Source organism: Thunnus thynnus, chromosome 8 (genome assembly GCF_963924715.1).
Source record: "Thunnus thynnus chromosome 8, fThuThy2.1, whole genome shotgun sequence".
Classification (NCBI taxonomy): domain Eukaryota; kingdom Metazoa; phylum Chordata; class Actinopteri; order Scombriformes; family Scombridae; genus Thunnus; species Thunnus thynnus.
In genome coordinates, this window is record NC_089524.1 from 14,851,772 (window position 1) to 14,868,699 (window position 16,928).

General features: G+C 39.7%; 2 protein-coding genes across 3 annotated transcripts in view; one reads left to right on the plus strand and one right to left on the minus strand.

Moving 5' to 3' along the window:
* Window positions 1–11,089, plus strand: part of LOC137187654 (adhesion G-protein coupled receptor D2) — a 98,257-nt gene extending 87,168 nt beyond the window's left edge. For both annotated transcript variants that reach the window (XM_067596718.1, XM_067596720.1), the window contains one exon: window positions 10,319–11,089. In XM_067596718.1, coding sequence (XP_067452819.1) covers window positions 10,319–10,456 — 138 coding nt within the window. In that variant the 3' untranslated portion in view covers window positions 10,457–11,089. The remainder of the gene's footprint in view (window positions 1–10,318) is intronic.
* Window positions 10,829–16,928, minus strand: part of nr5a2 (nuclear receptor subfamily 5, group A, member 2) — a 73,481-nt gene continuing 67,381 nt past the window's right edge. Inside the window, exon 7 of the mRNA XM_067596721.1 lies at window positions 10,829–14,869. Within this exon, the coding sequence (XP_067452822.1) occupies window positions 14,622–14,869 (248 nt within the window). The 3' untranslated portion in view covers window positions 10,829–14,621. The remainder of the gene's footprint in view (window positions 14,870–16,928) is intronic.

Consider the following 16,928-nt stretch of genomic DNA (forward strand, 5'->3'; position numbering starts at 1 on the left):
TAAAAGTGTACATATCCCTGTGGGTACGTCTCTAAGGTATTGCACTGATGAGTGAAATAACCCATCAATAACGGAGAGAAGAGGCTTGAGATCCAATCTAGAGCAACTGGTTTTTATCTTCTAACAACACAAAACACCTTTGCTTCAAAAGAAAAATCTGTTGCCCTATGGCCACAGCATATATATGTAATACCGTGCGGCGTGCCAATCTGATTTATCACTGTGACTTGCAGATGTGATGAGTATCGTAGGATGCAAGTGCCATATAAATCCCTGCACCCTGACAGATCACAAGCCCTGAGTCTGGACCTGGTGCTTTGATCCTCATCCAAGAACAAAAACAAAGAGACAAAAAGGTTTATCTGTGGCTGTAACAGGAAAAGGCCTTTTTAATGGTGACAGGAAAAGACAATGAGCAAAGTTTTCATTCAAAACACAAACATAACGCCTTGCTATGGCCTGGCCTGTCATGTTTTTCGGTTGTGCGTGGTACTGAATGGCTCATTACAGACATCAGACATCTTGAATAAATCTCAAATGTATATTGAAAATGCAGCTCTTGCACAATGCCGTCCTCGTCCAGGGCACAGCTGTAAAAAATATGACTTCCTTCCTGTAGGCGATTTCCTGTTTATGTCTGAATGCAGGTCGGAAGAGGTGGGGGGGGGGGGGGGGGGTAGTGGTCCCTGCCTCATCCACCGTCATCCTTCCCTAAAGGTGACCCCAGTCCTGATGATGCAGGATGCTATGGAGCCCAGTGTCATCACTCTGAACAGAACCCCTCTTCCTCCTACTTTGCTTCTTTAGATTTTGAATTTCGAGAAATAATCACAAACACTGTTCACTTTCACCTTCCTTTCTCCCTCCCTCTTAACATACAGAACGAGATATATCCACAAAATAAGCTGTTGTACTCTTTTACTTCTCCCTCCTCCAACATGCCAACATGGATAACTGCAAAACAGTCTCTTTTATCCACAAAACACAAAAAGGAGGTATCTACTAAGCAAACACACTCTTGTGACATTATTTGCGTTTTCTGCTCTCCGCAAGACTAAAGAGACCCCCGCACTCTCCCCCCAAAAATGTCTCAATTGCACACACATGGATCTTCCTGAGGCGCGCTGTTTGTTTCATTTTCTGCTGATTTGCCTAAAACAGGCAGCGGCCGCTGCTGTGAATGTTTAATTTAAGAGCTCATGTTCCCCTCTGTACGATATGTGGTGGTTGGGAGCGTGGATGGGCTTGATGAGGGGGGTCCAATGGTGGGGTTGGAGGAAATTTGGGGGTGGGGGTGGGGGGGGTGGTTAGGCTGATGGAGACCCCCAGGTCTCCGGGCGCAGTCATTAAGATGGCTCCTCGGTTTGGAGATGAGAAAGCATGCTCGGCACTCTGGGCTCATTGAAGATGCTCCCCTGCCTACTTGGAGCATCCATTATTTATGAGTTTTTACAAATTCCAACTGACATTTTTATCAGTTGTAGATGTCTGTTTCTGATTTGGCTACACTGGGTGTGGTTGTCCTCCCCCCATTAAGAAGAAAATATTAGTCATATACAAATGCTTGGTATTACAAAACATGAATTTTACTGTTGGGTGCAGGTTTCCTCGTATTTTTGTATGTATGCTCACTTTTTGCTTCTTTGGTTTCAAAGTGGATAAGAAAACAGTGACATGTTAGGTGAAGACACAGAGAAAAGGCCATTAATCACCCTGGCTTTTTAGCTGTTATTTGTAATAACACTGAATTCAATGAGTCTGTAATGTGCAAGGGTCACTCTTAAATCCAATCCCTGCAACAAATGAGTACCCAACTCTGCAGCTTTATGCAGCTTTTTCAGCTCATTGTTTTGATTTTCCAGCCTGCACTTCGACAAATGAAGTTTTTCAGCTGTCCAGTCACCAGATTGCTAATAGATATATTTAAGAATTAGTTAGTTATTGGTTATATGCAAGCAATGGCTAGCATTAGTTTCTGCTCGCAGCAAGAAGAAGGCTGGCCAGCTTTTCTGTGTGGAGTTAGCATGTTCTCCCAGTGCCTGCGTGGTTTCCTCTAGGTGCTTCGGTTTCCTCCCACAGACCAAAAACATGCTTTGTAGGTTGACTGGTGACTAAATTGCCCGTAGATGTGAATGTGAGTGTGAATGGTTGTCTGTCTCTATGTGTCACCCTGCGATTGACTGCCAACCTGTCCAGGGTGTGCCCCGCCTCTTATCCAATGGTAGTTGTGATCAGCTTCAGCCCCCCTCAACCCTCTTAAGAATATGCAAGTTTAGCTAATGGATGAAAAAATGCAGTAAAACTGCAATATAACAGCAGAATTCAGCGATGACTACTAGTTATGAGTAAATGTGTGTGTCCATGAATGACCAGCCCAGGTCCATCAGGAAGTGTCGTCTCACTGCTGCCAACCAAGCCAACCTCAACCTCGTGGCTGAGCCAGTATTGATCTGGCCGCTGCCCTGTGCGCATTGGTGTTCAGCCTTGGGCTTCACCCAGCCTCCCCTTACCTTATATCACTCACCTCATATTAGACTCTGAGCTTGATATGCACTGGTAGGCTCTAGTGCACTGCCACAGAGAGAACTTGTCAAATGCCAGTTAACATGTGCTCTACCAGATGACCTCCCACCCACTGTCAATCAGCATCAGGTGCTGGAGGTCAATCCAACAATGTTGTGACTTCTGTTATATGTGGAGTTGTATTCATTGTTACTATTGTCAGTAGAACCTTGATTAGATACATGCAGATAATTCATGTTGTTTTCTCTGTCTCTGCACTTTTTTTTTCACCCATTCTTATCTCCCTCTATGTCTCCTACATCCAAATTATGTACAAATCATTGTGTAACCTGGCCAGTTGAGCAAAAGTAGGGGGGAATAGTTACAGAATGGACAAGGTGTCTTTTGTAACCTTTTTTTATATTGGCTTGTATTTTCTACATTCATAGATACACTCAGTCACTTGGCAGCTCCACTAGATAGGCTGAGTACTGTAATTGGAGATCTTCAAGCCAGCTGGTGGCTTGCATGTCAAAAATGAATAGCAACAAAAACAGCCATGCTTACAGAAATATTTTGGACCACAATGAAAGACTGAAAAAATGTGTAAACCATCCAGATGCAAGGGAAGTTGTCTTTTTTGGATTTGGGATGTTCTCAGACCCCAGACCTAAGGGCATCCCTTAGGATGTAGTGGCACCCAATCACATATCACAGCTCTGTTGAAAACGATGTTGAAATGATTCAGTAGACTACTTAAGAAAATGCTGCTGTCTGCTGCTTATCTTTGTGGGACTGAACAAGCAGTGAAAGAAAAAATGAGCAGAACCTATTTGGCTTAAAGTTAGCCTTTGCTACTTTTACTGCCACTGTGGACACAAGTGACAATTACAGGATAATGGTGGCTAAAACATAGTGCAAAAGTAGAGAAGAATCTACAGCTAACTGACTAACTGACTGAGCAAGCATATGTTCCATTGCTCATGAGTTAAACTTTTTATTTTTAAAAGAATTAATGTGCTGTTTTTTTTCTTTCCAAAATTACATTGTCTCATTTTCTTGTGTTTTTGTTTTTCATTTTAATGGACAGTGTCATATAAAGGGAAAAATAATTCACAATGTAAAGATAGATGTTGTATCATCTGTGTTGTCGTTCTGAGGTGTTGAGAGGTTCAGATGATAGCTTAAATGTAGTAGGAAGGTCATTCAGTGATTGAAGTGATGAACCTGTCGTCACAGGAAAGGGAGACATTAGAAGCAAAGCACAGAGCGTCTATTGATGTGTTGAGTTGGGTTATGGTCTTGTGGTGTTGGGGGGATGGAGAGGGGGTAGCTGCCTCAGAAACCAAGACAAGCTATTATAATGATGTCCAACAGGGTCCAGCCCACACAAAGCCTTTATACTGAACTGTTTCCCTGTTGGTTTCCCTACCAGCAAGCAGTGCCGGTCCAAGAATCCTGAAAATCAGATGCTGGTATGATTAGAGTTTATAGGTCATAGGGAAAGTCTATAGGTGATTTTTTTTTAAACAATTTAATGGACTGGAGCCAGGCTTTGTTGTGTCTACATAGATCCACACCAGCTTAACAAACCCAAAACTCCAGGTGGCGAAAGGCAGCCTCTCCACTGTTACACTTTACTCCTGGCCTCTCTAAACCAGAGCCACAGCCCCAATCAGATGGTGAAGGGATGTTCCCCAAAGATCCTCCCTGGGGCCCATACTCTTCTTTTTTCAGAGCTATGTTTAAGTCTGTGATGTTCATTTATAGCAGCCTCTGTTACAGTGTTATTGCTGCCTCTGGCAAAGGACCCAGCCTCTTAAGAGTCCTCAGTAGCGTACAGAAAGTGTTGCTGTCCCAAGAGAGGGACGGCAGACTAAATAATCAGTTTCCCATCACAGTGACAATGTGAGAGCAGCTGTTTGCATCTGAAGGCCTGCCAGCAATTGTCCGTGGTGCTCTGAAACAGAGAAGGAAAGAAAGGAAGCATGGAGGGGAGGAAAGATGAAAGGAAAGTTTCTTTCTGCTTGATTCAGCCCTCTTAAGGGTTTTGATATTGATCTCACCAACAGACGTGCAGATGTATGTGCAGAGACACGTGCACTTATACTTACATCCATCTGTGGACACACGTGTACACAGACATACACTGACAGGCACTAAATTGAATTGAAGCTGAATCTTCTGTTATTTCGTAACTATGGAATATACAGTATGCAAATCATGTTTTACAATATTAATGTAGCACTCTGCAATGAAAAAACAAAAATGCTTAGCACTGTAAACAAACACTAACATTAAAGACCATTCAGGGGTAAAGACAGTTCAATGAAAACTCTTACATTAAGGCCAGTCTGTAAAAGTGTTTGTTCAAATACTTTACATCATCTCCTCAGGCAGATGGTTTAAATTGCATAGCGTCTTGATGGAAAGCAGTCAGTCTTTGGTAAAACAGTGCTGGCCCAATCATTTGCTGCCTGTGTTTTGCAGCAGCCATTTCTCTCAGCTCAGTTATTTAAAAGTCAGCGTTCGCAAAAAAGGCATCATCAAATCCTTATCTGTGTTTGCTCAATTTTAGTGATTTTTGTAGACAGACAGCTACTGTACATAGATCCTTATATACAGGTATAGTAGCTGTTTGAAGTGCGAATGCTGTATGTGTGATTGGTGATGGTCATGTTCTGTGTTGATTACTTCACTCTCCAGCAGTACAGCAGGTCATAGCTCAAGGCTGCCGGTGGTCCTGCGAGACTTCAGATGTTCTGGTTTTATGTGATTGGATCTGAGGCCGCCACCCATCCGCAGTTCATTCTGTTGAATATACATTTTATTGTACGTCCATCCGTTTTATTATGAATGAAGACCCACTGACCTCAGGAATGATTAAAGCCCTTTTCGCTTTTATCATATTTTGCTGTGTTAAAGAGTGTTAAGTCTGTAATGCAACAAAATGTTGAAAAAGTGAATGTGTTTGAGAATATTCACAAGCCTGTGTGTGTGTTTGTCTACAGTCTATATTAATTACATTACTGGGACAAAAATCTGTTCACACTATTACGAGTGGGGACTCGACATATAGAGACAGAAATCCGCCCCCACAATATTAATCATTTATTTTATTCTTGGATTTTGGTTTAGAACTAGAATTAAGACTTTGTTAGGGTCAGTGTTGTGGTTGAGCATGTTGCAGCCTCCATAGAAGTAAACACCAATACAATATTGTCACAAAAGTAGTAGTTTGTGTGCGCTCTTTTGTGTGTACTTTTGTAGAGAGACATAATGTAAGTTGCATTATAGGCAACTGAAACCATTTAGGGGGTAAAAAGAAGACATTACTTAAATACTTTAAATGTCTGCTTTCATAATGTGCCATTGGTTGATATCACAGCAGTGATTCAGTCTATTCTCAGCTAATGAACCTCTTTACTTTTGCTATTCTAAACACTGGATATAAGGCTGCAGACTGAAACTTTCTGAGGAGTAAATAAATAAGCAAGTGATGACAGTGTGTGGGTGTCCTGATTCCTACAGCTTGTTTTTCTATGCCTGAGCACCTGTCACAAACTACTTTGTTTTAATAGTTCTAATAGTTTGCAGTCTTTTCCAGGAAAAATGATTTGCCTCTCAGGAAGTGAGTAGTTTTATTTTCCTGCAGCACAGTTGAAAGGGGAATATAGTCACAGGTTTTGCTTTTCACTATCGAAGAGTTCAAGTTCAACAGAAACACACAAACAAAATGTATAAACAACCATCCATCTGTTAAATGAATATATACATAAAAATAACTGTAAACTGCAATAGCATGTCATGGCTCAAGCATTCACACCACAGTAGTCTGTCATCAGCAAATGAAACATCACTTCATTTGGCAACGAACGTTCCCTCTCCTCCTTAGTTTAATCTTTAAAAAGTTTCTTCATCTCCGCTTTCCAAAAAATTATTCGATGTCAAACCAAAAGTGTAATTATTCTTTTAAATGTTTTCATTTGAACACAATCTCTTTACTCAGAATTCTTCAGCTGAAGAACAGTGTCGTGACATTCGGGTTGTCATGTTATTGCAGACGCCACAGACCTCTTTCTTTGTCGTTCCCGCAGAGCACTCGTTCTGACACTGGCAAAGCAAAGGTCAAGATTCCACGTTGCAGTAAAGCATTCACCTTCGCCACTTGGCTGAGGTCTGGCAAGATTAATTCTTTGTGTCTTGCCGTCTCTCTATGTGCCAGGTTCATTTTTCTTACAATGGAGCCAAGCAAACGCCAGAGAAAAGTGTGTGTCTGAAAGTGTGTGTTTGTGTGAGTGTTTTTAAAAGACATTGGTGCAACCGTTTTAACAGGGCGACTCTGTTTGAATTAGATGTTCTAACCCCCCGCTCGCTAAATGGATTTCTGAAGTGGCTGTAGTTGGAGGCTTTCAATCGGATGCAACCTTGAGTCCTTTTTTATGGGAGCTCTGTAGGATTTAAGTGCCGGTATAACATGAGCACGACTGAATGCATGCTCCTCATTTTTTGAAATTGAAAAATCTCCAAAGGCTCTCCCCATTGTGCAGGCAATTAATGGAATGCTGGCAGCGAGGTTCAGGTGCTTAAAAGTTGTATTTTTTCTCTCTCTCTCGCTCTCTTTTTAATGACTAATAAAGGATAATCATCGTGGAAAAAAACATCATAATGCTGTAGGCTTCCTCTTTATGCACAATGATGTATAATGCATGCTTTGAAATGAAACGGCAGCGGCCTTCGAACCATTCCATCTCCAAACCTTAGTGTATTTGTTTTGCATGCCACAGTGAGGCTTTTGCATAACAATGGTGAGTGTTCCCATTAACAATGCTTGCCTATTAATTTGATCTTTAGATTTTTAAAGTTTGTCCATCAGGCCGCCAAACAATGGGTCCCCTAGTTGCTGTTTGGTGTAAGTGATTAGAAAGTTGGCTAATTGCCTCTCTGAAGAGTTGTGCTGTTTCCTTTTAGCCTCCGTGTTCGTCATCTGTGAACCTCCGCCAGTTTGAACAGTGAAACAGATGAATAAACCATTTTATTCATCCTTTAAATTCAATGAAACGTTTCCCCTGGTTCTGGAGATTATTTCCAAATCATTTTTTAGATAGCTATTAACATGTAATGTGTGTCTTGATATATGAGGAGAATATAAATAAAATGCCACTGAAAGTTAGTTTTATTTCAGTGCTTGTTTTATGAAATCAGGACTAAAGTCTTTTTCTGATATCAGTTTGAAACAGTTGCGAAAGCTCTTTTAATATTGTTATTTACAGTGCTAGTGTCTCATATTTGGTTTGGTTTCTTTGCTCTTTTTGTTGAGGTTTAACTTCAAATTATGGTTGTTTAAATCAGATGAGGTTTTACTGATTAAACAAGACAGTTAAATCATGCAGAAAAAATGTTTCCAGTGTCAAAAATAGCTTTGTCTTCGCTGCCCAGATGAACTAGTAGTTTGTTTAGCAGAATAAATACAGAGCCACTGAAAACGGAGGTGAAAATAGACGATTATAGCCTATATTCAACTTGACGACCTAGAATGGCTGAATCAATGCACACACATGTGGTGGTCACTTGGAACAAACATTTACATAAAGCAAAGAATAAACTATAATTGATGTGTTGTAATATTAAAATCTATGAAGTCACTGTTAGGTGTGATGGGTCATTCTTACTGATGTATCCACTAAAGTTTTTGCCACATTGTGGTGCTTGGCAGCTGTTCATTTCGTTGAGTCTGCTTGCGCTTTTCTCAGGCCTCTTGAGCCTCCAGGTCTGCCTGAAACCAGACTGAACACCAAAACCGGCTTATTCCAACATTCAGTTGCACCTTTTCTTGCAATCTTGGAGCACTTCCAAAAGCTTTTGTTTTTTCTCCTGCCCTCAGTCTCTTTCTCTTTGACTGCGCTTTGACAATGCAGGGAAACATACAAGCGCATCTCAGTAAACACGAGTGATGTGGTTCCAGAGTTTAAAAGCTTCACATAACACTGGCAGACACAACTTGGGGCTGTTTGTGTGACGGAAAGGAAAACTTGTTTAGAAACTGACAGCACTGCATCTGTTTGTGTGTGTATGTTTGTGAGCACAACCGTGTGTATGTGTGTTTATGTTGCTTTTGGCAAGTTATTCATTTGTGGGGTTTTTTTGTTCTTTTTTCTTTTTTCTTGCTCTCTGTGTGGTTATCTTTTTGAGTTGGTCGGTTTGGAGCTGATGTCCACCTTCGGGGATGCGCATAGCATGCATTTCTGAGTATTTTCACCTGAGGCTGCACTTGTTAGAGTCTGTGGATAAATGTATATACATTATTTATACAAATTCAGGGCGAGTGAAAGCAGGTTTAACACATTTACAGACAGGAGGCCAGGCACTGCAAGCCAAGCTCCAAGTGAGGATTTCGACGTTGTGTACCGGGGATCGAGCTGGCCGCTTGCCCGGCTGTGACCAGCATCCTTAATGCTGCATGAGAACACCGCTAACGTTGTCAGCAATCGCATCATCTCATATAATTAGCTTCATAGGGAAAAAAAAAAAAGAATAGATGTTAAAAAGTTCTGTTTTATTATATTTACAAGAGACATTTTAGAAACCTGTTGGCTATCATTGCTGGATTTTGGTTTGCTAAAAATTCTGAAAATGAAGAAAACTCATAGCCAGCTGTATATATTAGATTACAGAAACAATGTCAGCAGTTTTTGCTTGATTCTTTCAGTTGAGGTAATGCAGAGTCTTACAATCCCGATATTATTACACTAATAAAAGTAGACAACCGTTTAACAACTTGTTGCTTATTTTAGAACGGCAACATTTACATTTAACCTTGGAATATATGTGTTGAATGAGAGGAGAGAGAGGAGGAGGTCCAGGGTCAGGGGTAGCTCCGAGTTGTTGTGGTTTGACATCTCATAAGTCAGTCTAGATTAATGTTGTATTTTGTGTAATATAAAATACAGCAAAATAAAAAATATATATATATTTTTTTTTGTTAGATAATTATGCCATTCATTTGCACAAAGCTTTACCTGTCAAAAAAGTTATAGTTCATTAACCGCATGCCAAAAATCACTTTGTAATACCAGAAATCCATTTTAATAATTAATGGAGGTCTTTTTGTATTATCACAGACATTTGCGCTGTTGAAGGTTGTAGAATGAGTGTGTATGAATTGTTTTCAATATGGCAATATGAGGCTTGAAGAACCCAATTTATCATATATATATACATACGTATACATGCATACATATTTTTATATATATATATCGATAGATAGATGGCTAGACAGATGGATAATTTTGCCATTTAATTAATTAATTGTTTGAAAATAAATATCTAAATTACTAAGAAAGAAACCAATCAATAACATAAGGGTGAAAAACGTACACAGACACAAGTCATAAGTACAACTGGTCAGTGATATAAGACAAGATGAAGCTGACTGACACACTGATCAGAAAGAAAAAAACCCTCCATGAGTCATGAAGGAAACTTCAAACAGAGAAACATATAAAACATATTTTAAAGATTAATACTATATATGTAGTGTATGTTGTTGTTGAAATGTCTTTAAAAGCATTAAACAGGGAGGGCTTTGTTTTAAAGAGGAGTGTATATGTGTGATCAGATTCAATGATAAAATAAATACGAGTGAAGAGAAATTCTGTATGGTGTAATTTAATCAATATAGATTTGGAAATGTTCCTCAACTCCTTCCAAATTGATCTCTGTGGTTTTGTATTTTATGACTCAGTCTTGTGTTTTTGCAGTGCAAATAAATACTGTTTTCCTAAAGTGACTTAACACATCTCCTTCTCCCAACCAGGAGCCTCCTCCCTCAGAAGTGGACGCTTTGCCGACCGGTTGTAGTCTTCATGTTCCTATGGAGCTCGAGTTAACAGCTTCCTGTTTCCCTCGCAGCCCCGCGCCTGAGAAAAGCTACGGCCTCGTCCACGTAGACTGACCCGGCCGGTGTGATGAGGATTATAGTTTGAAATTGTGAGTCTTTTTTTTTAATCAGAATTGATCGAATGTTTCCTTATTACTCTGGCTCCTTTTTCCTTCACTTCACCTGTGATCATTGTAGAGACACATGAATGTTTGATAGGTGTCCCTGAGCACTGCATTCCTAAATACTGGTTGCAGGTATTTTCAGCGAGGACTGCCTTAAAACACTCATTTTAAGATGTGCTAAATAAGAATGTAAGCTAAATGCCTCAAATATAAATTTAATGTTAACTTAAATTTCACAAGTTTTCACTAATGGTGCATTGGTGTATTTTTACTTTTGGTAAATTTGTGTCAAAAATATTGTCTTGTTTGTGTTTTTCATGCATTTACTCTCATGGTACTTCAATTTGCTTGTAAAAGCGTTATATTGTCCAGTAAAGCGTGCGATAATACTGCAACTGCTATTATATGAAGTGAGTAATGTAAAGGGCATCTTTGTGACCACATAGTGTGACATACTGTACATATCATGTAACTGGTTTTATTCAGGTCATCACCCTCTCTCTCTTTCACCATGTTTCCTGTCACTTTACTATCAAACTATTAAATAAAGGACAAAATAAGACAAAAAAAAAAGAACAGCAAAGTGATATTTCTGTATATAGTTTTTGATTCAGCCCATGGACATACCTGTACAGATAAAAAATACATTTCCCCTAATATTTAAAGTCCCCAGCTGTTGCTTACCACAAGACAAATACATACTATTTGAGAAATAAGGTACCTATTTTTCTTTCCACAGCGTATACTGTATTTGGGAGAAAATAAAAATCTTTCATGTCAATTTCATATGTTTTTTCTCTCTTCATGCCAACATCATCAGGAACTAAGGAACAGGAACATTTTTCTCTTGAGGATAATACATTTGTAATTCTGCGTATGACTCGGGGAGTTAATCTGTCATTCCTTCATGCTGTGTTTTTATAAAACGTTGAGAGGGATGTTTGAATAGCTATTCAGTAGTTCCCATAAAAAATAAATGAAATTGATCTGGCTGTGTTAGTGTGCGGAGGAAGCGGGAATCCAGTGTTATAAGCATAATAATTATTTATTGAAATATGAGGAAAAATTCAATTAGCCTCAGAGAGACACTCCCCGGGACCAGGTAGCGATGTGACAGGGGAAGTCAGCATGTCAGCAAAGGGGGGGAAAAAGGTCATAGACAAGCGGAAGGAAAATAGCATTTGGATGTTTTGTGTATCCATGTGTTGACAGTGTACACAAGCAGGTGAATGCACAAAGTAGTCATTGTTAAAGTCCTCGTTAAAGTATCCTGCAATCAAGTCTGTCCTGACAGTTGCTCTCAAGCTACAGGTTAGTTTGTTGTAAAGCAAACAGCTGGATTTCAGACTAGTGAAGTGACAGATGACTGTTTTTCATCAAGCTTTATCTTCAAACAAACTCCGCTCGGAGGTGGAGCAGGACTTCAGCAGTATTATAACAAACATGAAGTAAAAAATGGGACTTCTGCAATGACCACGTTAATGTGCATGATTGCATGTCATATGGAGTTCGCCTGTATGTTATAGGAAGTCCAAGGCAGCTGCAGAACCTAAACACAGAAATTCAGAAAGTAATAAAAGATTGTCTGATCAATACACACAATTAACGAGGATGTCAAAAAGTGGAGTTTAGGATCATTAACAGCTTAATGACATGGTATTTAAGAGAATTTTTTTTTTTTTAACATTAAACAAGCCGTTGACAGACTTTTGATCATTCTATGAATTAATTAACAAAATGTCGACAGGTAAACAAATACCCCAGGTTGTTGTTGGAGGCAAGTTTTGAGAACATTTTGAAAAAACAGTAACAACAACTACTGTACATGTGAAGAACTCCAAATGAGGATAATTTAGGATGCCAAACTTTTAAGACAGTGGTAAAATCTAAAAAGAAAACAAGCCAGTTTTTGTTCATTTTGGACACAATACCAGAAGTCACAGCTCACAGGGGAAAGATGCAGTCTTTGGTATAAGAGCAAAGTGGACAGAGCAACGATGCAGGTTGGAATTCAGTAAGAAAAACGAATGCAGCACAAACATCTTTCACACCTACTCACTTAAATACAATACTCTTTTCAATGTACAGACTCAAACTTGCATTAACATTTAAAAGACAAAAAATTGTGGTGATTTTTCCTCTTTTTTTTTTCTTTTTTTTTTTTTTTTTTTTTGAAAGCCTGTTATTTTTGCTCCAGACCTGCATCTCAGAACTACGTGTGGAAACAAAACAAGAACATGCTACAGTAAACAAATTTATTCTGGCGCAGACACCTCACGTCATGTAACACAAAGATGGAAACCCAGAGACGCAATAAATTATCTTCATTATTAAGCGTAACCAGTGACATACTGTACATCAAAAAGGTAAAAGCACTGTAAATAATAAAGAAAAAAAGTTCTACAAAAAAAAAAAAAAAAAAGATTGAAAGTGAAACGGAACCCTTTTACAGCAATACATAAGGAACAAATGTTTGAATGCCAGCAGACACAGATAGAAATTAATATTTTAAGTGTGATTCCTTTTTGATTTTAGTGTCTCACGACATAATTTAAGTACTGCTTAAAACAAATAAAAAATAAAACACTGTACACACACCAAAAAAGCAAAACCAGAAGGATCTTTTTTTTTTTTTTTCATTTCATTGATTTCATTTTTTTAGGAAATCATTGCTTTGCAATTTATGCTTCATCACAGTTCTCTCCCATATGACCACATGAATGTAAACACCTGTTGAATTATTCTTTTTTAAATTTTTACAACATTAATACTTTATATATATATTTGTACATATTTTCATTCACATCTGCACGGTTTAGCTAGCATGGTAATGAAATAAGGCAAGACTCACATAACTGTGACATCACAAATCTTTTTTTTTTTCTTTTTTTTCTCTTATAATACTGATTATAAAGGTTTTTTGTAATTTCCTTCTTCTGTTCTGCAGCAGGCTTTGGTCTTTCCGGGACAAAGGCAGAGTCAATCCTTCTCCGTCTCCAGAATCACGCTTTGTTTTGTTCCAGTTTTGATGAAATAATAAAAGGGAGGGTGTGTTTTTTTGCTGGAAAAAAAAAATGGCTATAAATACAATTGTTGCAGCTGACATTATTAATTGAATTTATTTAACACTGGTCTTTCTGAGGTACATAGTTTAAGATGATTTGGGGCAGGTGAAATAAGAAAGGTGGAACCACAAGGTGACCACAAGGAGTAAATGACGTCCATTACAAGAGAACAGAAAACATGTTTTTCTTCTTACTGGCCTATTTCTCATTTTGTTCATCAAAGGACATTTCTTTTTAGACCATTGTTTTTTAACCGTCAGTTCTCCATTTTCAGTCAGGTCAAGCTGCCGTGGCAGACGTCTCATGTGAGTTCAAAAAAAAAAAAAACAGACTTGATGGCAGGTAAGAGTCTCTAGCCTGGTTGACTGCATGTCCGTTCGTCTTCACAGTACCAACGACAGCTAAAAGCCGGTTTCAGTGAGTTCAGTGAGCGCACCGGAGGATCGTCGACTGAAACGAACCGCCGCTCTTGTCTCGAAGCTGTCTGAAAGATTGGCGGTGTCACACAGTTTCCTTTCTCAGCACAAAAAGCCTCTAACAGTGTCACCAGCGCTAAAACACTCAAGGGTTGTTACTTCTCTAAGTTGCAGCCTGCCAGTCTTGATAGTCTGTGCTTGTGCAGACAATTAGATACCATCTCGTAGTGTCAAATGCAGTGCTTGTTTCAAGTGTTTTTCTTTTTTTTTTCTTTTTAAATATTGTCTTTTTCTGTGTGGTTGAGGAGAAGCGGCTCTTCTTTCAGACTCCTTTTTTTTTTGTCCGGAATAAAGGGATCCATATGCTGTTTATGTGTGTGTGTGCACATGTGCAGGTGTGTTTGTTCAAATCAGTACTTGTGATGGTAATTTTGAACATCAAAATGAGCTGAATATAAACAAGAGTTGCCAACACTCTCCTCTCTCCACCCTCCACATCATCACACAGTCAAGTCTGGGCTGGAGGTTGAGTTTGGTAAAAGCATTATTTGGGAGTTTTTGGGCCACAGCAAAACTCTTAAGGTGTCCATACAGCTGCATTGTGGGTAGCGCAGTCCCCACCCCTCCCCTCCTCCTAAGCTCTCTTGGCGTGTAGCATTTCAATGAGCAGGTTGTTGCAGGGCACGTCACCGTTCAGGTGTTTGTAGTAAAGGTATTCTTCGGCCTGCAAGCTGATGGCTCGAATCTCGGGCAGCCGGAGGAGCAGCTGACCGAACTTGTCCGTTTGCTGCGGGTAGTTACACATGACGTAGTCCAGCAGCGCCGCGTTGACCTGCTCCTGCACGCTTTCTACCAAGTGGAAGTTCTCCAGGTTCTTCACATCTACAGGAAGAGGCAATAAAAAGGTTTGATGAGTTGACATTTTAACAATATGTGGGAACTGTGGAGAAGTATGAGGACACCAGTGACAGTAAAAACTGAGCCTTAACACAGACATGATGGCATTTGAAGCCTTCAGCTCTCACACAACAGTTGGTAAGTTTCTAAATGCAAAATTTGTCCACCTCAGTAAAGGTTAGTCATGGTTCAATCATGGTTAGTTTCTGGTTAAGCAGTTGCTGGATGAAGAGTTTATGTTAATTGCAAAAAGGTCGTAGGTTTGAAAATCAACTACCTTTACGTCTCATGTTATCTCAAATCACAACTTGCAGTTTCAGAGCAGAAACTATAACTCAAGAAAGTTTTATAGTTGTCACAGTATCCTCAGTTTGGAGACGGCACAAAAGGCCATAATGGTTCCTATTTCAAAGACAAAGGGGTTCGAGTGATTTGTACTCTTTTATCATGGGATAATGTTACAAGTTGAATTCTTTGGTTGTGGCTTATTTTTACTTTAAAGAGGACTTCAGAATGAGCCGCATGACGAAATATCCCCACCTTCCCCCCTTTTTTTTCCTCTGAAATGTCTCTTGAGACTGCGATGTAGAAGGAATCAGGTAAAGGCAAAAAAAAAAAAAAAAAGGTTGTCCTCCTGAGAGATTCATTCCCCAGGAGTCAATGAATTATGTAGGGCAGAGTTACAGCCATATTAGCGCCAGAGCTGCTCCTTAACCTCCTTAACGGCTTCGCCACCCTTTTTATCATCACAAAACAGAATGTGTCATAATTATTAGTGAAAAAAATCAACAGAGAAAGACCCCTCATTCTTGTGAAAAACAGTAATCATTTTAACTGCAGAGTGCAATAAAAGTGCAAGTATTCATCTCGGTGGGAAGTGTTTTTTACGCAGTTAATTCCTTGTGCAAATTTTGCATCTTTCCAAAATCCTACCTTTCCGCACAGCTATAAGCACTTTTCCTTGGCAATAATAAGCTCACTGGGGGCTCGAGCAGATTATTGCAAGACAAGACAAAAATGTGCTAAATGGATAATGGTGGACCAGAGCGCTGTGTGCACTTGTCATGATTATGAAGCAGCAGGGCTGCAGAATATTTAATCACATAGTAGCTATGTGTGTGTGTGTGTGTGTGTGTGTGTGCGTGTGCATGTGTGATCTTTTATTAATCTGTTTGACCCCAGGTCAAGTGTGCTCACAGAGGGCTAATGTGGAATGACAGAATCCCTGTGTCTAGTTGATACCTACAGACCAACACACACACACATGCTAACATATACCATCTCTCACATCTGATCTCTGCCTTTCTCTCAGACACACACACACACACACACACATAGTCAGACACTAATCCATGGAAATACACACAATATTTCTTTCTCTCTCACCCAGTATCCCCCTCCAATACACACACACACACACACACACACACACACACACACACATCCACCCCATCCACCCACCCAGAGCATTAGGAGGAAGGAGGGGGAGATAAATCAGCAGCTAATGAGGTCTAGAGAATGAGAAGCAGGTCCTTCAAGGCACTTCCATCTATGATGCACTCTACCATTACAGTCTTTATGCATGTGTGTCTGCCTGTTCATGTGTAAGTGTAGTTGCTTATGTGTGAGCTTGTAGCGTGTAGCGTGTGCATGCTCACCCTGACCTCTGGGTGACACGGCGGGGGGCTAAATAAGGCCAAGAAGAGGGCAGGAAAAGGTTGACGGGGTGTGGCCTGTGTGACAAAGAAGCCTCCAAACAAACATGACGTGCTTTTTCCTGCTGCCACTCAGCCGTCTGACCCCCTATCACACTCCTGAACTGGCTTTCACACCGCAAACACCGCTGAGAAGCATTAATAAAGCCTTACAAAAGCTGAGCCAGTAGAGTGCGGGCTTTAAGTGTAACACACAGATGTCCTATGCAGGTCAACAAGGAAAAAAAAAAAAAAAGACTGGTTTTCATCTGCACAAGAAATTAAACATGTAGCAAAAAAATTGCAGAGAAAAGTTTATGAGTTGCTCAGAAAGTTTGGACAAATGTGGA